The sequence below is a fragment of the Chelonia mydas genome, chromosome 8, assembly GCF_015237465.2.
Source record: "Chelonia mydas isolate rCheMyd1 chromosome 8, rCheMyd1.pri.v2, whole genome shotgun sequence".
Taxonomy (NCBI): Eukaryota; Metazoa; Chordata; order Testudines; family Cheloniidae; genus Chelonia; species Chelonia mydas.
The window spans coordinates 104,465,197-104,485,531 of record NC_057854.1 but is presented as its reverse complement, the minus strand read 5'-3'; the positions used below and the strand labels follow the sequence as shown (position 1 = coordinate 104,485,531).

Genomic DNA, 20,335 nt, shown 5'->3' with positions numbered 1-20,335 from the left:
CACCCTGGAGCCTGTCCTGCAGTAGCAGTAATGCCAGAGCAGGGGATGGTGTCTCCAAGACCGAGGGCCACCTGCCTGCCCGTGACACCCCCAGCCCCCATTCCCAAATGGAGCAGAGCCAGCGTTGAACATGGCAGCCGGGGACTCCCCCCACATGTGTAGCACACTTGGTGTCATACACCAGTGTTTTTAATTCCTCTTGTCTATTACCCAGGAGTCTGGTGTTGGTGCCCAGGCCCCTACCCCCAGGGCACGGCCCTCTGCCCCCCAGCCCACTCGCTGGTGCACAGGCCCCCACTCCCACCCAGTGGTGCCACCCCACCTGCTCCCTGGTGCCCCTTCCCTGCACCACCCACACCCTTGGTGCCCCCGTCCTGCATCACCGCCACCCAGCGGTGCCCACCTACACTTGTCCCCCTGGTGCCTCCACCCTGCCCTGCCCCACCCCCACTTGCTGGTGCCCCCTTACTGCCCTGTCCCCGCTCACTGGTGCCCAAGCTCCAGGGCCCTGCCCCAGACAAGGGGGGGTTCCCGCCAGGAGTCTGCCTTGGGGGTCCCATTGCAGGGGTGGTGCCCGACGCTGTAGGGACCGAGGGGAGGGGATTGGGGGCAGGGATGGAGCGAGGGCGTTGCTAGGCCTGAAGGTGGGGCCTATTGATGGAGGGGGCACGGCTGGTCTTTGGTGGGGGCGGAGAGGTCATGACCTATGGAAGGAGTGGGCCGGGCAGGTCCTGGGGTCACAGCAAGGGTGGGATTAGGGAAAGCGGGGGCGGGGGCGGGGCCGGTCCCGGGGGCGGGGCCTAGGGCAGTGGAGGCGGATCGGGGGCGGGGCCGGTCCTGGGGGCGGGGCCTAGGGCGGCAGCGGGGCGGGGCCGAGCGGGGCGGGGCCCAGGGCGGCGGCGCTGCGGTGCGGGAGCGGCCGGGCCTGGTCGCTGCGGAGCGGAGGGCGGAGCGGAGCGGGCCGGAGGCCCCGCAGCCCGCGATGGGCGCCCCGTGGCCCGGAGCGGGCGCTGCCGCTGCAGACGGGGCCGGGCTGCGGGGCTGGCGGGGGAGCCGGAGCCGCCCGCACTGAGCCCGGCCGGGCCGGGGGAGCCGCCGCGTCCCGCAGCCGCCCGGCCCCCGACACCCGGACCGGTGAGTGCGGCCCCCCGACACCGAGCCCCCCCCCCGTCCACCCCCCCGTCCTCCCAGAGTCAGCAGCCCCCGGGGGCGGGGCGGGGCCCCCCAGCTCCCGCCGCCTCCCTCCCCCCCCGGTGGGGCGGCCCGTGTCTGCCCGGGGGGGCCGCAGGCCGGGGCAGAGCGAGCGGCCCCAGGGCCCCTGTTTGTAACCCGGGGCTGGGGGGGGGGAGTCCCTGCTCAGGCCCCCCCAGGCTAGCCCCGCCCCCGGCAGCCCCCCCCCGCCCAGCTCCTCCTCGCCTTTATCCCCAGCCGTCTCGCCCACCCCACCCAAAATGGCTCCGGCGCGGCGCCTCGGGCCGCCCCCCCAGGAGCGGGGCCGGGCGGCCCGCGGGGGGAGCGGGGCCGGGCGCGGGGCCGGGCGGCCCGCGGGGGGAGCGGGGCCGGGCGCGGGGCCGGGCGGCCCGCGGGGGGAGCGGGGCCGGGCGCGGGGCCGGGCGGCCCGCGGGGGGAGCGGGGCCGGGCGCGGGGCCGGGCGGCCCGCGGGGGGAGCGGGGCCGGGCGCGGGGCCGGGCGGCTCGCTGCTGGGCGCGGCAGGAGGCTGCGGGCCGGGCGCGGGGCCGGGCGGCTCGCTGCTGGGCGCGGCAGGAGGCTGCGGGCCGGGCGCGGGGGGCCCCGTGGGAACGGCGCAGTCCTGGGGGGCAGGCAGCCTGGCTCATAGCGTCGGGGGGCTGGGGCGGACGCCAGCGGGGAAGAGAGGGGGGTTGCCGGGTTCCCAGCGGGGCTGTGCCCTGGCGCCACTTGCTCCTTGTCTCTGGCAGCTGGGTGGGCTCCGCAGCGGGCCCTGGGCAGAGACCGGGGGAGGTGACTGCGGGTGCGAGAGACAAGCCCTGGCAGGCGCCGGTCCAAGCCAAGCGGTGACCCCGGCCGCCTTGTCGCCCGGGTCCTGGGACCCAGCAGCGCTGGCAGCTCTGGGGGCTGCGGGAGACTCGCCCCCCCAGCAGCCGTCGTTGCTCTGGGGCCCTGCTCCGGGCGCCCGCCGGACCGCCTGCGGAAGCGGGTCGGGCTGCCAGGTCCGGATGGGGCTCCCCGGGGGCAGCGCGTCCAGCTTTGAGTGGCCTTTGGACGGGGCACCCGCCAGTGCAGGACTGTCGCTCAAATCACGTTCTGGGCAACGGGTACACGTGGGCATTCGCACCTGCCATCTGCCCGCACGGGGCGACTCCGGAGCGGGGAGGACAGCCACCCACCCATGCTGCGGGGAGGCTTGGCTTGAATCCTGACCAGCCGTGACCCTGTTTCTTTGCACTCTGCCAGTGTTTGTGCCAGCAGCGTTTCTCTCTGGGAGTGGCTGCTGATCCCGGCCTTCACACGGGACCGGGGGTATTGGGGCTCCAACAGCGGTATTTGCTAGGCCAAAAGTTTCCCTCATCCAGTCGGGCCGCGGAAGAGGGAACTTCTGCCTTGGGCGACCCGTCCTGGCTGGTCAGAATGGCCGGAGCCCCAAATGAGCCGTTTCTGAGGCCCGGAGACCTGACTGTAATCGCTGTTCTCACGGGCAGTTTGCAAAAAGCCTGAACTGACCCAGTTATTCACAACAAGTAACTGGCCTGGCTCTGCTCAGATGCCGCAAACTCCATTAATGGCCTATTCAAATCACCCTCGGCCTCCTTCCCCGCTTGCTGGCACACCCTGCCTGGGCCAGGCCTTAACGGCTCCATTGAGCTACGCGCTTTAGAAGGGGGTGTGACGGAGCAGGGAGTGGGGCGGATTGACCTGGGACTGTCCCCATTGGGGATGGGATGGCAGGGGGTGGCTTCACTGGAGGGACGATACCTGAGCCAGGAGCTGGGGCCAGGTGACGCCTTCTGCCCGGGAAGCTGGACCAAGGCTGGAGGAGGAGTCAGGGGGAGGCTGGGGGAGTCAGCTGGAGGGGGTTTTGAGTTGGGAGTGGACTGGGGAAATGGAGGGAATCCCAAGGCTGGGGTCTAAGCTCCCTGCCCCCAAGAAGGACCTGAATGGGGGGTCCTGGTTGTACCAAACAAGCTCTGTTTTCGACTGTGTTCCTGTCGTCCATTAAACCTTCCGTTTTGCTGGCTGGCTGAGAGTCATGGGGAATCGCAGGAAGAGGGGGGTGCAGGGCCCGGACTCCCCCACACTCCGTGGCAACAGGAAAGAAATAGAAAATTTCTCAGATGGGCCACCCTTGACCCTGCATTTCCACACCCCGGGGTTCCTAGCATCCCAGCCCCAGCGACTGAATTGCTGCCTTTAAAAAAAATAATAATTTAAATTAAAGAAAGGTAAAATAGGAAGGAAACTGGCTTGTGGATGCTGTGGGGTGGGAGGCAGCGCTGCTCTGGTCCTTAGCAAAGTTCACTTGTGTTTAGACTCCTAGATCCCAAAGCCAGAAGGGACCATTGCAATCCGCTGGTCTGACCTCCTGTGTCTCACCGGCCCAGAACTCCTGGAGCAGAGCTGCTAAACTGAGTCTGGATGTTTTTCTAATACTTGCCAGTGACGGAGAATCCACCCCCACCCTTGAAGGGTTAATTACCCTCACTCTGAAAAATGGTGTCCTTGGCAGGTTTTCCACCCCTCTCCTCATTCTCGTGGCTCTTCTCTGACCCCTCCCCAATTTATCAGCATCCTCCCTGAACTGTGGCCACCAGCCCTGGACACGGGATTCCCGCAGCGGGGCACCAGGGCCCCACACGGTACAAGAACCTCTCTGCTCCTCCTCGAGATTCCCGTTTATGCACCCCAGGGTCCGACTCTCTCAGCCTCGCACTGGGCGCTCAGGTTCAGCTGATCTCGCCCCCCCCCCCACCCCCGAATCATTTTCAGAGTCCCGGCCCCCCGGGATCGAGTCCCCTCTCCTGTAGGTACGGCCGGCGTTCTTTGTTCCTAGGTGTACCCAGCGGACGCCTCAGCCTGCCGGTAAAGAAGGGGTGTTTCTCTCTCGCTCAGTACGGGCTCTGTGTCTTAGGGGCAGTTCCTGCTAGCCTGGCTGATTTCCAGCGTGGCCTGGTGAGGTCCCTTTCCAGGCAGGCCGCGGCTCCTGTGGGCCCCGGGAACGGGGTGGCCGGGCAGGCGAACGAGAAGGAAGATGTAGTTCCAAACCAACGGCAGAGACATTGCTCCGCGTGAAACGCTCCTGGAGCAGCGCAGCCCCAGAGGCACGTGGAAGGGAGTCGGGGCCCTGGGCGCTGTGTGGCAAGCTGCCCCCGGGTTCTGTGACCTGCCCTGCGGCCAGTGGGGCTTGCAGGGCTGCCCTGTGGAGGTGAACGCCTGGGGTCCGCCAAGGGGACGGGCAGGAGTTGGGGAGGCGCAAGCAAGCTGGTGACTCCCCTGCCCAGCTGACTCTGAATAGACTAGCGGGGCTCCGTGTCCCCCCCTTCCTTCCTCCACCCCCCCCCCGGTGCCCTGGGCTCTGTGTCCCCCCTTCCTTCCTCCACCCCCCCCCCCCGGTGCCCTGGGCTCTGTGTCCCCCCTTCCTTCCTCCCCCCCCCCGCGTGCCACGGGCTCTGTGTCCCCCCTTCCTTCCTCCACCCCCCCCCCGGTGCCCTGGGCTCTGTGTCCCCCCTTCCTTCCTCCCCCCCCACGTGCCACAGGCTCTGTGTCCCCCCCTTCCTTCCTTCCCTCCCGCATGCCACGGGCTCTGTGTCCCCCCTTCCTTCCTCCTCCCCCCCCTGCGTGCCACGGGCTCTGTGTCCCCCCTTCCTTCCTTCCTCCCCCCCGCGTGCCACGGGCTCTGTGTCCCCCCTTCCTTCCTCCCCCCCACGTGCCACGGGCTCTGTGTCCCCCCCTTCCTTCCTCCACCCCCCCCCGGTGCCCTGGGCTCTGTGTCCCCCCCTTCCTTCCTCCCCCCCCAGTGCCACGGGCTCTGTGTCCCCCCCCCTTCCTTCCTCCCCCCCCTCCGCGTGCCCTGGGCTCTGTGTCCCCCCTTCCTTCCTCCCCCACCCCCGCGTGCCACGGGCTCTGTGTCCCCCCTTCCTTCCTCCACCCCCCCCGGTGCCCTGGGCTCTGTGTCCCCCCTTCCTTCCTCCACCCCCCCCGGTGCCCTGGGCTCTGTGTCCCCCCTTCCTTCCTTCCCCCCCCCACGTGCCACGGGCTCTGTGTCCCCCCCTTCCTTCCTTCCCTCCCGCATGCCACGGGCTCTGTGTCCCCCCTTCCTTCCTCCTCCCCCCCCTGCGTGCCACGGGCTCTGTGTCCCCCCTTCCTTCCTTCCTCCCCCCCCCGCGTGCCACGGGCTCTGTGTCCCCCCTTCCTTCCTTCCTCCCCCCCCGCGTGCCACGGGCTCTGTGTCCCCCCTTCCTTCCTTCCTCCCCCCCCGCGTGCCACGGGCTCTGTGTCCCCCCTTCCTTCCTCCACCCCCCCCGCGTGCCACGGGCTCTGTGTCCCCCCTTCCTTCCTCCACCCCCCCGCTTGCCACGGGCTCTGTGTCCCCCCTTCCTTCCTCCCCCCCCCCCCAGTGCCACGGGCTCTGTGTCCCCCCTTCCTTCCTCCCCCCCCCCCAGTGCCACGGGCTCTGTGTCCCCCCTTCCTTCCTCCCCCCGCCCCGCGTGCCACGGGCTCTGTGTCCCCCCCTTCCTTCCCCCCCCCGCGTGCCACGGGCTCTGTGTCCCCCCCTTCCTTCCCCCCCCCCCGCGTGCCACGGGCTCTGTGTCCCCCCTTCCTTCCCCCCCCCCCACGTGCCACGGGCTCTGTGTTCCCCCCCTTCCTTCCTCCACTCCCCCCGCGTGCCACGGGCTCTGTGTCCCCCCTTCCTTCCTTCCTCCCCCCCCCATGTGCTGCAGGCTCTGTGCCCCACCTTCCTTCCTCCTGCCCCCCCCCGTGCCCTGGGCTCTGTGTCCCCCCCTTCTTTCCTCCCCACTGCGTGCCACGGGCTCTGTGTCCTCTCTTCCTCTCCCTCCACTAGGCTCTGTGTCCCCCACTTCCTCTCCCCCTCCCACGCCACAGGCTCTGTGTCCCCCCTTCCTCCTCCTCCCCCCCCCGTGCTGTGGGCTCTGTTCCTCCCCTCCCCCCACCGTTCGTAGTGGTCTCTCTCTCTGGGAGAGACGTTCTTCTGGGTGCCAGCCTGTTACCTCTCTTGGGGCCGGGCAGGGTGGGCTGGGGGCACTAGTGGCTGCCCTCAGCCAGGGCTGTGATCTGGAGACCCCTGCAGCAGTGCTGGAAGCCGTGTCTGTGCCCGCGGGATGCCAGGGCTCCAGGTGTGACGGGACGGGCATGCGGAGAGGTACCATCAAGGCGAGCGTGGGCTCTCCCGAGCTTGGCCGGCCAGCCAGGCCGGGGGTGGGCGCGGGGAGGGCTGGTACCTGCTCTGGTGAGCCGGGGGTGGGCACGGGGAGGGCTCATACACTAGCTGAGAGAATACGGCTCCTTCCTGATCTTGTGCTTTCAAGTCTGTGACCCTGCGGTGGGGGGTCCTCCCAAGCCTGCCCTGAAGGGCCCAGCCGGCCAGTGGGGCTGTGGGGAATGACGACAGGGAAGCCTTACCTGGAAGAAGACGCTGCCTATGGAGCAGGCCGTGGGGAAAGGCTGCAGTGGCTCCCTGGGTGGAGGGGGGGCTTGGAGGTGGCAGAGACATGTAGGCTGGGAGGGCGAGTGCCAGGGTAGGAAAGGGCTCAGGGAAATGCAGCAAGCTCTGGGGTGGAACAGGCCTGGGCTGCAGACGGGAGGGTCCCTGAGCTGGAACCGAGAGTAAAGGGCGGGCCCAGCCCCTGGGGACGTGGCACCGGCGGGGCAGTGAACAGGAAGACTGCTTGAGCCTGTTCGTGAGAAGAGATTTTCCTGCCCCCAGAAGGGGAAACCCCGAGTGTGACCTAGCTGGAGGCTGTGTCCTGAGGCCGGGGCGGCTCCTGGGGCGAGAGGGGCTGCAGACAGGGGTAGAGGGACAGTGAAGGGGCATCGACCTCACGAGCCAGGCCCCAGCATGGCCAGGTGGAGGCGCCAGCTGGCGGTGAGTGACGCCCCCATCCGAGCCCAGAGGAGCAGGTTTTCTCCCAGACGGGAGGGGGACGGTGGCTGGCTCCCTGTCTACAGCGAAGTTATGCCAGAGTGCGCCCAAAGCCAGTGGGCGCCCCCTTTCCAGCCGCGTGCCGAGGAAGGGGCGACCAGCGGGAGCTCACCCTGCGCGCGGGACAGAACAGTGTGTTTGGGAAGCTGAGACGAGCCGGCGTGCAACGGCTGGACGGACGCGAGGTGCCGGAGTGCGTGCGAGCTGAGGAGGAAGGGCTGTTCTGCCGGGGGCCTTGGAGTCTCTGGGGCCTGAGGAGAGGTGCGCCCCAGCTGCTTGCGCGGCCCCTCCTGCTGCTCTGGCAGGCCCTGGCAGAGAGCCGGCCATGGCTGGAAGGGGGAGGACCAGAAAGACCCCAGGCTGTAGCTTGCAAAGTTCAGTCCGAGCCCCTCGGAAGCGTGTGACTCTGATTTGCTTGTAGCTGGTTTGTCTTTATCCCTGGTACTTGAATTCTCCTAAAATCCTCGGTGTTCGTAAACGGGTTCCCGGCGTGGGGCTGGCCGGGAACGGGCGGGATCGGGAACTTGGGGAGCCAGGCTTTTGTCTCTGCGCAGGAGCAACAAACCTAAGAGTTTTCTGTGCCCCAGGAGAGGGCTGGGCACGTCGGGGCAGACGGCTTGGGCGGGCCTGCAGGGCATTGGGGTCGCTTCGCTGGGGGAGACCAGCATGGGGCTGGGGAGTAACAAGCAGCTGGAATCGGAGTGGCTGAGCTGGGGCACGCTCGTACGCTGGCTGGATGCGTCCGGACGGGGCACCGGGTTACAGGACACGTGGGGACCCGACCTCTCCCTGGGCTGGGTGGGGTACAGGGGCTCCCTGGGGCGCAGGGGCCTTGTCCTGACTGGTGGTGTCCCCTGGGCAGGACTGGTGCCTTGGCGGGAGCCGCCCCAGAGCTCGGCGCACATGCATGCCCGCCAGTGCCCAGAAGATGACCAGGCTGCTCCTGGGGGTGACCCTGGAGAGGATCTGCAAGGCCGTGTTGCTGCTATGCCTGCTGCACTTCGTCATCATCGTGATTCTCTACTTCGACGTCTACGCCCAGCACCTGGACTTCTTCAGCCACTTCAGTGGCAGGAACGTCTCCCGGGCCCAGCCCTCCTCCAGCTCCTCCCGGCCCAACGGCACCGCCCCCAGCTGTGGGCCGGCCGGTGCTGACCCAGCCTCCAGCGCCAACCACTCCGGCACCGAGAAGCCCTTACTGCCCTGCCAGGAGGTGCCGCCTGGCTTAGGTGAGTCGCTGGGGCCAGGGAGCTGGCTGGGCTGGGGGAGGGTGGGGAGCTGGCTGGGGCGGGGGGCTGGCTGGCTGGGGCAGGGCGGAGCAGGGAGCTGGAAGGGGCGAGGCTGGGCTGGCTGGCCAGGGTAGGGCGGGGGGCTGGGTTGGGGCAGGGCTGGGCTGGCTGGGCCAGGGGAGGGCGGGTTGGGGCAGGGTGGGGAGCTGGATGGGGCGAGGCTGGGCTGGCTGGGGTGGGGCAGGGCGGGGAGCTGGAAGGAGCAAGGCTGGGCTGGGCGGGGCGGGGCAGGGCTGGGCTGGGTTGGGGAAGGGTGGGGAGCTGGACAGGGCGAGGCTGGGCTGGCTGGGGTGGGGCACGGCACGGCTGGGCTGGCTGGGACGGGGCAGGGCAGGGCTGGGCTGGGTCGGCTGGGCATGCCCATGTGTGGCCAATGCTGGCCTGGCCCTGTGGGGTTGAGACTGACTCTTCCAGAGCTGCCAGCTGCCTCCTTTCGCTGCCCTGTGGCCGTGAGGGTGGGAGTGTGACGAAGCGGGACTGTTCTTAATGGTTTCTCGGAATAGTGTGGGGGTGCCTCAGTTTCCCCTTGGCAGTTCTTAAGTATCTAGGTGGTGGGATAAGGGTGTATGATCATTGCAGAGCCCGAGAGGGCAGGTGTGTGCAGGGGTCTGGACACAGACAATGGCTGACACCCTGTTTCCTGGCACCTGATGGCCTGGGCCCTTCCCCCCTGCAAGGTGAGAGCTAAAGGGTTGGAGAACAAAGGAATCCGGTGCCCTCCTGGCCCGGGAAAGGGACAAAGCCCAGAGGAGGAGGGGGCTGGAGGGAGTTTCAGTTTGGGGCTGGCTGGGGACATGGAGTGAAGTGCAGACGGGGTTGTCTGGCTCACTGCCCCCCAAAATGGACCCAGCTGAGGGGTCCTGTTCTCTGCACCTACAAGCTCTGTGTTAGGCCATGTTCCTGTCGTCTAATAAGCCTTCTGTTTTACTGGCTGGCTGAGAGTCATGTCTGACTGCGGAGTTGGGGGGCAGGACCCTCTGGCTTCCCCAGGACCCTGCCTGGGCGGACTCACTGTGGGAAGCGCACGGAGGGGCAGAGGAGGCTGAATGCTCCGAGGTCAGACCCAGGAAGGTGGAAGCTGTGTGTCCCAAAGACAGGCTGCTCCCAGAGAGGAGACTTTCCCAGAGTCCTGCCTGGCTTCATGGGGAGCAGTTCCAGAGCATCGCCCAGGACAGGGTGACTGCCCTGCGCAGCATCGGGGGTGGCCTGGGGGCCGCCTGGGATCTGGCTTCCTAGCCATTCCCAGTCCCTGGCCGTGCCCCCAGCCAGCAGGGGCTCACAGCCGCGGCCCCATGGGAACGTCAGATTTCCCCCATGCCCCGCGCCGGGGTCGGCACCAAGAGACCAGCCCCTGGGCTGGGCAGGAGGTCGCCTGCCAGGGCCGAGTGGAGCAGGCCTGAAGCCAGCTAGGGTACAGAGCCCTGCCTGTACCATGGCTCCCCCCTGCAGCGCCCAGCACTGAGCTCCCTGCCCGGTGTGCCCGTCCTGCCACAGGCCCCATCGGGGTGGGGGCACCGCCAGCTGCAAGCCTGAGGTGTGTTGTGGGGCTGATTGCCAAGTGCTCGCTGAGCTGCCAGGGCGCAGTCCCTGGGAGCACCAGCCAGGCTCACTGGCACATGCTGGAGGCTAACCCTGCTGACGCGTGGCCGGGCTGGGCCTTTTCCGGCTAGGCCCCGACTGGCCCCATCTCCCCTCGGGGCTCGCCCTGTGAAATCGCCGTGGACATGGGGAGCACTGCGGAGGTCGGAGTCCTGGCAGGTGACTGTCTCCTCAGCCCTGCTGCACGGCGGGGTCGGGGCAGGTCTGCAAAGGTGTTGACGCCAGGTCCCTTCTCCCAGCACCTTGGCACTGACCGCTCGTTAGCGGGGCTGCCAATGGGCTTGTGGGGGGGGGGGGGCATTGCTGCACTGACATGGGAGCAGCCCTGCACCCCAGGGTAGGGGAGAGGGAGCCTTGCCCGGGGGGGTCCCTGGGCACACCCGATTCACCGGGGCATTGGGGCTGGGGGCTTTGCATTCCTGATGCCAGTGGGTTCACCGTTGCCCCGTCAGAAGCGATTGCACCCGATTCCTCGGGCACTGCCAGTCCCGGGTGGGGAGCCCAGGGCGGGGTTGCCGGGGGCTGTGGGTCAGCACTGAGGGCACTGGCAGAGCTGTCACAGCTCCCCTCTTGCCAGTGAGCCCTGCCTGCTGCTCCAGGGGCTGCGCGTGGGGCACCTGGTAACCGGCTCCCCCAATTCCCTGCAGTTGGCCGGCTCCTCATCGAGTTCAGCTCGCCCATGAGCATGGAGCGGGTGCAGCGGGAGAACCCAGACGTGAGGGAGGGTGGCAAGTACGTGCCCCCAGACTGCCAGCCCCGCCAGAAGGTCGCCATCCTCATCCCCTTCCGCCACCGGGAGCACCACCTGCGGTACTGGCTGCATTACCTGCACCCCATCCTGCGCCGGCAGAAGGTTGCCTACGGCATCTACATCATCAACCAGGTGGGGGGCCTGGGGGCAGGACAACAGCCCCTGCCCCAGATGTCAGGGGCCCAGCTCAGGGTTCTCCCATTCCCAGCGGGAGGCTGAGCCCCGGCAGAACTCGGCCCCCGAGGAGGGCCCTGCAGTCTGGCCTGTGCATGGCGTATTCGGGGCTGGCTCCGTGCACCCTGCCGGCTGAGCCCAGGGCAGACCGCGTGGCTGCTCCTCCGGCCCTGGCTGGCTTGGCTCCCTCCCTGGCTGGGTTCCAGGGATGCCCCTGGGGCGAGCTGCGCTAAACGGACCCGTTTGCCTGTGGCAGCTGGCCGAGACCTGCCGGCCGGATTTGAGGCCTGGCTCCGCTCATGGCCCCGCCGGTGCCCCTCAATGCTGACCCGCAGCCCTTCCGACAGTGCCCGTGGTTACGGTGGCTCCAGCCAAGCAGGGCGAGCCGGGGACACGAGGCTGCTGCCCAGAAGTGACTGGGCAGGGCCCGTGGGCTGGGCCGGCGGCAGAGGGCCCTTTCCTATCGCTACTCACTCAGCGCCTCCCTCCAGGAAGGGCCCTTCGAGCGCCTCTCCCTGGCGGGACAGCCCAGTGCGGGGGTGCTGGGCTGCTGGGGCCGGCGGGGCGTGCAGGAACGGGGCAGCACAGTGGGGTGCTCGGGGGGTGGGGCTGTTCGTACAGCTGGGCGACGCGTCTGAGTGCGTAGGGCAGGAGTGCCGGGGGGGGCAGGCGGCTGGCACTGGCCTGGTAGCCCCCCCTAACGCTTGTCCCCCCACCCCTGCGCAGTACGGCGAGGACACCTTCAACCGGGCCAAGCTGCTCAACGTGGGCTTCCTGGAGGCCCTGAAGGACGAGGACGACTACGACTGCTTCGTCTTCAGCGACGTGGACCTGGTCCCCATGGACGACCGCAACTTGTACCGCTGCTACGAGCAGCCGCGGCACTTCGCCATCGCCATGGACAAGTTCAGCTTCAGGTGCGTGCCGGGGGGGCCGCGGATGGAGCCGTGGCGCGAGCCAGCCCTGGCCCCGTGTGCAGGGCCCCGCTCGGCGGGCAAGGAGGTGGCTCTCTGGGAGGGAGGTTAAGTGGGAGGGGCGGCGCGTGCCCTGGGACTGCGGGGAGCCTGGGGGCAGAGGGGTGGGAGTGGGTGGCGGAGGTGCCGTGCTGGGCATCGCAGAGGGGCAGGGGGTGCCACTTGGCAGAGAAGCGGGCCATGGGGGGAGAGGGAGACGGGGGCTGGTGGGCTGGCAGCAGCTTTCCTTGCAGGCTCTCGGTCCTTGGGAGCCTGGCCCCCTTCCTGAGCCAGAGCAGAGCCCAGACAGCGCCCGGGGGGCAGAGAGCACTGCCCCCGGCTCTCCCTTGGCCTGCCCGCGCTGATGCGGCTGCTGCTTGTCCCTGCAGGCTGCCATACGCTGGCTACTTCGGGGGCGTCTCAGGCCTGAGCAGGTCCCAGTTCCTGAAGATCAACGGCTTCCCCAATGAGTACTGGGGCTGGGGAGGCGAGGATGACGACATCTTTAACCGGTGGGTGACCCCCGGTGCTGCGTGCCAGGTCCCTTGGTGAGCTCCCCTCAGTGCCGCTGTGCCAGCCCAGAGCCCAGCCCTCCACTGCGGCTGGAGGGCCCGGAGCCCAACCGTGAGGCCCTGAAAGAGACACCTGCCCCTCAAAGCACCTCCCGTCGGTCAGGCTCCCAGGCAGCCCCACCCACGGATGTCACAGGCCCCGGCATGCGGCGCTCTGCCCCCCTGCGGCCGGACTTGGGATGGACAGGGCTGGCTGGGGGTGTGTGTAGGTGTGGTCAGGAACGCAGCTGCTTTGGATTGGGGCCCCATGGAGCGGGCTGGGCAGGGCGAGGGCTCCTGGGTCCTGCCCGCCATTCGGCTTGCCCCTTGCTGCCTCCCCCGGCAGGGCCTGTATGCTGCACCTGTGCCAGGCAGCGGGGTGGAGCGCCCAGCTCCGGGGGGCGGAGGGGAGGCGCCATCTCTGCAGTCTCGTCCATCCCACTGCCAGGGAGAGGAGCCGGCCGTGCAGCCAGCCCAGTGTGACCGGCCCGGCGAGCCCCGCTGAGCTGCCTGGCACTTCACATGCCCTCCGTGGTGCGGCATGGCTGCATCACGTTGCTGTGCCCTGCCTTACGTTGGGAGGGGCTGGTCGGGCCCAGCTGGGCATGCCCTGTTGGCATCTGTGGTGGGCCCGGTGCAGGATCTGCCCCCGAGCTGCTCTTGCTGCCCTGGCGCTTTCCCGGCTCTTGCGGGACTTGTCGCCTCGGTGGCCACGTAGATGCCGTCGAGGTGGAGATGTGGCTTAGTGCTGCCACGGGGCAAAGCCAACGCGTGGTACTGGGTCCAAGACGCAACTGGGATGGGGGCACGTGGGGAGAGGGGCTGTGCCAGTGTGTTGCACCAGGCTGGGCATGGAGCAGGGCAGCGCCTGGCCTGGGGAGACGGAGAAGCTGCCACTGATGGATCAGGGAGTGCTTGCGAAGCGGTTGGGGCTGGGTGAGTCTCATTCCCTAGGCCAGCAGCTCCCTGCAGTGGCTGGCTCCAGGTGGCTCAGACTCGTGCCCGGAGGCCACTCGGCAGCAGGGCGGTTTGATTGAAATCCTCGGGTTCAGTCATGGTTTGCATTGGTCCATTTGAGTTTTGTCCATTGGTGGGGGGCCAGCACCGACTACGTGGCTTTGTAACCCCAGAGAGCCTCCCGCTCAGCCCGGGGCTGCCGTCTGCAGCTGGCTTGGGGCTGATGTTAGCAATTCCCTCGCTTAGCATGCATGTACGTGTCCCTTGGTCCCCGTGCCCTGGGTTAGAACGTGGGGAGGGACACGGCTCTGGTTTGCTCAGTGGTGACATTTTACTCCTGGCTGGGCTCAAACTGGATTTGGATGGAAATTGGAGGTCAGTTAAAATGCGCAAAACCCAACCCTTGAAACCCACCCTGGTGGCTGGAGACCCCAGAAGAAAGAAGCCCTCAGACTGTGTTTGGTATTGACGGGGCTGTGTTAAAGCAGTGGCGGGTGGGCTGTAGTTACTGAGTTGAGATTGTTTATGCTTCCCAGGGCCCAGGCTCCAAAGGGATTTAGGAGCCTAAAGATGCAGCTAGGTCGCTAGTGGGACTTTGGAAGCAGGGTTAGGTGAGGTGCCCGACTCCCACGAAATCCAGCTCAGGAGCTCTTGAAATCCCCCCTTGCCCCCTGGCTTCCTCTTTAGGTGCCTGCCCACCTTCGACCATCTGGCCGCAGCCTTTGTGTGGGGGTTGGCAGCTCTCCTCCTCTCCCAGCTGGTTTGCAAGGGGAAACCAGCTGACCTGCTTCCTCACCTCCTGGTGGGTTCCTCGATCTGGAATGAACTAGTCCAAAGGGAGGGAGGGGTCCGATGCACCTGCCAGTCAACCTGGCACCTAAAGGCCTAGTGGCAATGGCTTTTTGGCTGGGATGGTGCTGACCCGGCCGAGCGGGACTGGCAGCGTTGTCTCCGTCATGGAGGGGGAAGCCCTGGGTCTGGCTAGTTCAGGCAGTTCCTGGCGCGGTTCTGAAGCTGGAGCTGACCTCGGAAGCTGAGAGGTTTCCCCGTTTGTGTAAATTACGCAAGGAGCCGGGCCTTGAACTCCCCAGTGCGCGGAGGGCTCCGTGCGCAGCCCCTTTTTAGTATTTATTTAAATGTTAACGGGTCGCGGGGAGCGTTGGCTGCGGGGCGGGGGGGCAGGCGGGGAGCGTTGGCTGCGGCGCGGGCGGGCAGGGTGGGAGCGTTGGCTGCGGCGCGGGCGGGCGGGGTGGGAGCGTTGGCTGCGGCGGGGGCGGGGAGGCGGGCGGGCGGGGTGCGTTGGCTGCGGCGCGGGGGGGCGGGCGGGCGGGGAGCGTTGGCTGCGGCGCGGGGGGGGCGGGGGGGGAGCGTTGGCTGGGGCGCGGGCGGGGTGGGAACGTTGGCTGCGGCGCGGGGGGGCGGGGGGGCAGGCGGGGAGCGTTGGCTGCGGCGCGGGCGGGCGGGGGGGCAGGCGGGGAGCGTTGGCTGCGGCGCGGGCGGGCGGGGAGGCAGGCGGGGAGCGTTGGCTGCGGCGCGGGCAGGGTGGGAACGTTGGCTGCGGCGGGGGGAGCGTGGGCGGGGGGGCGGGCAGGGTGGGAACGTTGGCTGCGGCGCAGGGGGGCGGGCGGGGAGCGTTGGCTGCAGGCAGGCGGGGTGGGAGCGTTGGCTGCGGCGCGGGCGGGCAGGAGGGCAGGCGGGGAGCGTTGGCTGCGGCGCGGGCGGGGTGGGAACGTTGGCTGCGGTGTGGGCGGGGTGGGAATGTTGGCTGCGGCGGGCGGGGAGCGTTGGCGGGGGGGGCGGGCGGGGTGGGAACGTTGGCTGCGGCACAGGGGGGCGGGCGGGGAGCGTTGGTTGCGGTGCGCAGCTTGACTTGATTTCATAGTTCATGTCAGTCAGGATGATCACAAAGAAACGATTTCAAAGCCCCTGGATTTGCCCTCGCCCCGGTCAGCAGTGCGGTCCTGCTCCAGGGCCCTGGTGGTGACTGCCCCCTGCTGGCGTCCCAGTGGTGGTGCAGGTGGGGCCTGTGGGCATGGCGGTCTCCCTGAGCAGCCAGCAGCATCTGGCCTTGTGCTGCCTTGGCCCTGCCCTTGCTCCGCTCCCCGGTCACGCTCGGAGCGGCAGGAGCCCTGGTGCTAGCTGGGCCCCGTGGAGGTGTGGAGGGGCTCAGGCCAGTCGCTACAGACTCGGGGGGCATAGGGCTCCAATCCCTTTCCTGCTTGTAGCGACGGCAGAGGGCCGGGCCCACCGGGGCTGGGGCCAGATCCCAGCTGGCCCAAACCGTGTGCCCCTCTTGCCAGCCTGGCTCACTCTGTCCCCAGGATCTCTCTGAACGGCATGAAGGTGTCGCGCCCCGACGCCCGCATCGGGAGGTACCGCATGATCAAACATGAGCGCGACAAACACAACGAGCCCAACCCACAGAGGTGAGACCCCGGGCCCGGCCTGCCCCGCGCCCCCCAGCTGGTCACCGCCTCCAACGCCCCATGTGTTGCCTTGGCTCCGTGGCTTGGCACTGCCTGCGGGAAGCCTGCCTAGGAAAGCTCCCCCCCGCCCCATCCAAGAGCCCTCTCCAGGCCGTGGGGTCATTCAGGCCCAGACCCCACCCGCCCCCAGCTGAGGCTGCTGGAGAGGGGCCAGGGGAGCCAGCTCTGCCTCCAGATGGGCACCTCAGCAGGCAGCAGAGGGTGGGGACAGCTGCGGGGTAAACGCTGGGGTGTGGTGCTGGGAGCCAGGATGCCTGGGTTCTCTTCCCTTCTCTGCCACTGACTCACTGTGTGGCCTTGGAGAGGCGCCCCCGCCCCTTTCTCTGTGCCTCAGTTTCCCCCACCCCCGGGTGAACCTGCTCCTTTGCACACCTGGTGCTCTCTGGCTGGGTGAGAGGGAAGCCCTGCTGTGCAGCGCTGGGCTCCTCACCCTGGGCTGGCATTGCCAGGCAGGGACCACGGCCCCAAGGGCCACCCCGGGCTGTGCCCTCTGGGGCTCCTGCTGGCCAGGGGAGAGCTCAGCGTGCACTCACCTCTCTGCACCTCTGGCAGGTTCACCAAGATCCAGAACACCAAGGTGACGATGAAACGGGACGGCATCAGTTCCCTGCAGTACCGGCTGGTGGAGGTGACGCGCCGGCCCATGTACACGAACGTCACGGTGGACATCGGCAAGCCGCCCCCACGCCCAGCCCGGGGCTAGCACCTTCCCCCAGCCCACGGGAGCTGGCCGTGCCCTGGCAGGGGAGGCTCTGTGCCCTGGGCTGGCTGGATGCGGAGCCGCCTTGCCCTGGCCCAGGGGTGCGGATCGAACCGGGACGTGTTCGGCCCACGCTGTCTGCCTTCTGGATGTGGCTGCGCCTCAGACTCCCCCCTCACAGCGCGGTGGTTAGCCCTGCCCCGCGGGCCGGGGACAATGCAGCAGCCCCCCCACTCTCCAAAACGGCCCCAGCCAGGGGCTTGTGAGAGCTTCAGGCTCTGGCTAACAAACCCCAGCCCTTGACGAGGAGATCCAAGCACTGAACTCCGTCTGCAGCTTCCTCGGGACCGGGCATGCTCTGCGCTGTGGTCCTGGCCGGGCGTGTCACCCGCAGGGTCCATCGCTGCCCCAACCGGCTCAGTCTGGGCCAGCGGCAGAAGGGGCTCTGTGCCCTGCGTGTTCAGTTCTAGCTGGGCCAGGGCTCGTTTCTGTGGGTGCTCGCAGGGCTCCTGTGGGGCAGTGTGACTGGGAGAGGGGCCAGTGCCCTCCGCCTGGCCCCGTCAGGCTCCCTGCCACCTGCTCCCCCTCCTGCCCTGCCCTGTGGATGCTTTGCTCCCAGCAGGGCACAGGGCTCTGAGCACAGACGCAGCCCCTCTCGCTGTCTTCCTCAGCCGTGTCAGCTAGTGCTTACAGCCCAGGCCAGGACACCTGGGTCCTAATCTCAGCTCTGCCCCAGGGGCAGACCTTGGGCAAGTTTTGTGCCTCAGTTTCCCCCATACCAGGGGCTCATGGGCTGGCCCCTCCCGCACGCTGTGGCTGTGTGTGTGGGTGTACTGTATCCCTGAGAGGCTTCAAAGGGACTATTCCCATCCTGGCCCTGCCGATGGGCTGCGCTGAGGGTGTCACAAAGCGGGGGAGCCCTTCTCTGCCCCCCTCACTCCCTACAACCCCCCTGTGCGGATGCTCCACTTAGCGGGGGAAGGCGTCTCGCAGCCTGGGGAGGTGGGTCACACCAAAATGGCTGCTTCTGGAAGGAAGGTTGGTGGCTCTGTGGATATCCCCAGCTGTGGGCGGGGGCGCAATGCAAGCCTAGACCCAGCCCCTCGCTCGCTGTCCCCTGGTGCTTCCTGCCAGGCAGCCCTGTGCCTCCCCCGCCCGCCGACTCCAGCCGCGCCTGGTGCTGCACCCACCCAAGGGCCCTTTTTCCAGCACAGAACACTGCAGCCCAGCTCTTCTCTAGGGCCGGGCCCTCAGCAGGGGGCGGACATGATCTCCAGAACTAGTTTGCCTGGTGCCCTAGGAAGGGGAGGGCTCCTTGGTGGGGATGGGCACTGCTGGCCCTGGGGGGCAGGAGCTGGTGGTGGGGCAGAGCCCTGGGGGTTCCCTCCCTCTCTCCAGCCCAGGGCCATTGCACTGGCATGGAGCTCTATGTATAGTTTAACCTGTCCACCCCCCCTCCCCAAGACATGGCCCCATCCCTCGCTGCCTGTCCCGGCTGGGCCCCAAGCCTGATGCGTGCGAGAACACTGCCAGGGGGCAAGGAACCAGCACCACCTTGACTGCCAGGAAGTGGGGGGCACAGCATCCTGCCACCCCCCCTCCCTTGTACTGCTGCCCCCCAAGCCCTGCCATGTACCACTGCTCCCCGCCCCCCCCATTCTGAGCCCCCGAGTCATGGCCTGGTCCCAGCCCTGCCCTGGAGCGATGAGAGAGAAGCAACCAGTGCCTGGGTGGGGCGACTGCCCCTGCCCCCAGCGGTGATGTTCCCTCTGCACGCTGGGGGGCAGGGAAGGCGGCGGGCAGCACGCCCAGGCCAGGGACACCGCTGTCTTCTGTCCGTTTGAATGTTTGACCGGTTTTGAGCGTATCCCGAATGCAGCCTTTGGTCCCAGCGACCAGACTTTTGTATTTAATAAAGTTTCAAAAATTCAGAGACTGTAATGTGGAGTCAGCGGAAGGGGACAGAGGCTAGGCCCGGGGCAGAGTAATTATGTCTGTTCTCACCCCCCCAGCCTGGGCCCCCTTTGTGTTGGTTAAAGCCAGGGTGGTGGGGCCAACCCTGCAGCCCCCCCCCCCCCCCCCCACAGCTACACTCTGGGCTGGGGGACCCTAGCAACTTCCAAATCTGATGGTGGGGCAGGGCCATCTTCTGCCCCCAGGGTCTGTGAGCCAGCCAAGCCCCCCAGCTCCTCAGGCCCAGGGTGGGGGCAGGTCCTGACAAGAAGCCGCCAGAGGGAGTCGAACCAGAAAGTAGCTTTGTTGCCAGTGGCTCAGGGCTGTCCATGCTGGAGCCGCTCGGACCCCAGGCGGGGGCTGGGTTTCAGGGTCTTCCCAGCAAGGCTGCGGGCGGGAGCTGCACGGCAGAGGGGCGTGGGGGACTCTGGGGTGCCCCCTAAGCACCCTGCTGGTGTGGGCATCCCAGGCCCCACAGGGGCCCTGCTCAGGGACAGGCTGGGAGCCCACCCTGCGGGGTCCATGGCAGGGATGGGTGGGGTGGCTGCCACTCGGCTCCCTGCCACAAGGCTGGGGGTGGGTGGGGGGACTCCAGAGGGAGCCTGGCCAGGGCTGAGGGGGGCGCTGGAGCTGGGCTGGGGAGGGGGCCCGTGGTGCAGCCTAGCTGGGGGAAGGGGGTGTTGGGGAAGAGCCATGGGGCTGGGAAAGGGTTGGGGTGGGGCCCATGTCCAGAGGAGCCTAGTGGCATAGCTGGGAAGGGGTCAGTGGTGCAGCTGAGGGTGCTCTGCGACCCAAGGGGAAGGTGAGGGAGGGGTGTCTGTGATTGGGCCAGGTTGAAGGGGGGCTCTGCGGCCCAGCGGGACATAGGAGAGGGGTGTTGCAGGGGGAGGAGAGGGAGTTGGGGGGGGAGGGGGCTCTGGGGCCCAGCGGGAGGAAGGGGAGGGGTGTTGCAGGGGGAGGGGGGCTCTGCAGCCCAGCGGGAGGAAGGGGAGGGGTGTTGCGGGGGGAGGGGGGCTCTGGGGCCCAGCGGGGGGGGGGGAAGGGGTGTTGCGGGGGGGGGGGGGCGTTCTGGGGTCCAGCGGGAGGGGGGAGGCGGCTCTGGGGCCCAGCGGGAGGGGGGCGTTCTGGGGCCCAGCGGGAGGGGGGGAGGGGTGTTGCGGGGGCTTTGGGGCCCAGCGGGAGGGGGGGGCTCTGGGGCCCAGCGGGAGGAAGGGGAGGGGTGTTGCGGGGCGAGGGGGCTCTGGGGCCCAGCGGGAGGAAGGGGAGGGGTGTTGCGGGGCGAGGGGGCTCTGGGGCCCAGCGGGAGGAAGGGGAGGGGTGTTGCGGGGGGGAGGGGGCTCTGGGGCCCAGCGGAGGGGTGTTGCGGGGGGGAGGGGGCTCTGGGGCCCAGCGGGAGGGGTGTTGCGGGGGGAGGGGGCTCTGGGGCCCAGCGGGAGGGGGGAGGGGTGTTGCGGGGGGAGGGGCCCAGCGGGAGGAAGGGGAGGGGTGTTGCGGGGGGAGGGGGCTCTGGGGCCCAGCGGGAGGAAGGGGAGGGGTGTTGCGGCGGGAGGGGGGGAGGGGTGTTGCGGGGGGAGGGGGGCTCTGGGGTCCAGCGGGGGGGTGTTGCGGGGGGGAGGGGGCTCTGGGGCCCAGCGGGAGGGGGGGGAGGGGGCTCTGGGGCCCAGCGCGAGGGGGGGAGGGGTGTTGCGGGGGGGAGGGGGCTCTGGGGCCCAGCGCGAGGGGGGGAGGGGTGTTGCGGGGGGGAGGGGGCTCTGGGGCCCAGCGGGAGGGAGGGAGGGGTGTTGCGG

At 68.5% G+C, this 20,335-nt stretch overlaps 1 protein-coding gene across 6 annotated transcripts; it reads left to right on the top strand.

Annotated features, from left to right (window-relative positions):
* The first annotated feature begins 886 nt into the window (after nt 1-886).
* On the top strand, nt 887-18,526 carry B4GALT2 (beta-1,4-galactosyltransferase 2). 6 transcript variants are annotated; one of them, XM_037907068.2, is made up of 7 exons: nt 887-1,119; nt 7,997-8,364; nt 10,671-10,906; nt 11,675-11,865; nt 12,291-12,449; nt 15,731-15,835; nt 16,448-18,526. In XM_037907068.2, exons 2-7 carry the CDS (start codon nt 8,043-8,045, stop codon nt 16,596-16,598), a joined length of 1,164 nt encoding a protein of 387 aa, XP_037762996.1. In that variant the 5' UTR covers nt 887-1,119; nt 7,997-8,042; the 3' UTR covers nt 16,599-18,526. The 6 variants fall into 6 exon arrangements, with proteins under 6 accessions (XP_037762996.1, XP_037762995.1, XP_037763001.1 ...); XM_037907067.2 differs by having other exon boundaries at nt 887-1,134; nt 7,998-8,364; XM_037907072.2 differs by having other exon boundaries at nt 890-1,134; nt 7,998-8,364; nt 12,291-12,413.
* Nucleotides 18,527-20,335: the final 1,809 nt, after the last annotated feature.

Bases quoted from the DNA above. Each gene is read 5' to 3' on its own strand.
- B4GALT2 (XM_037907068.2), top strand. From the start codon at position 8,043: ATGCCCGCCAGTGCCCAGAAGATGACCAGGCTGCTCCTGGGGGTGACC. The intron at 11,866-12,290 runs GTGCGTGCCGGG...TTGTCCCTGCAG, and splicing joins ATGGACAAGTTCAGCTTCAG to GCTGCCATACGCTGGCTACT. The intron at 12,450-15,730 runs GTGAGCTCCCCT...CTCTGTCCCCAG, and splicing joins GCTGCGTGCCAGGTCCCTTG to GATCTCTCTGAACGGCATGA.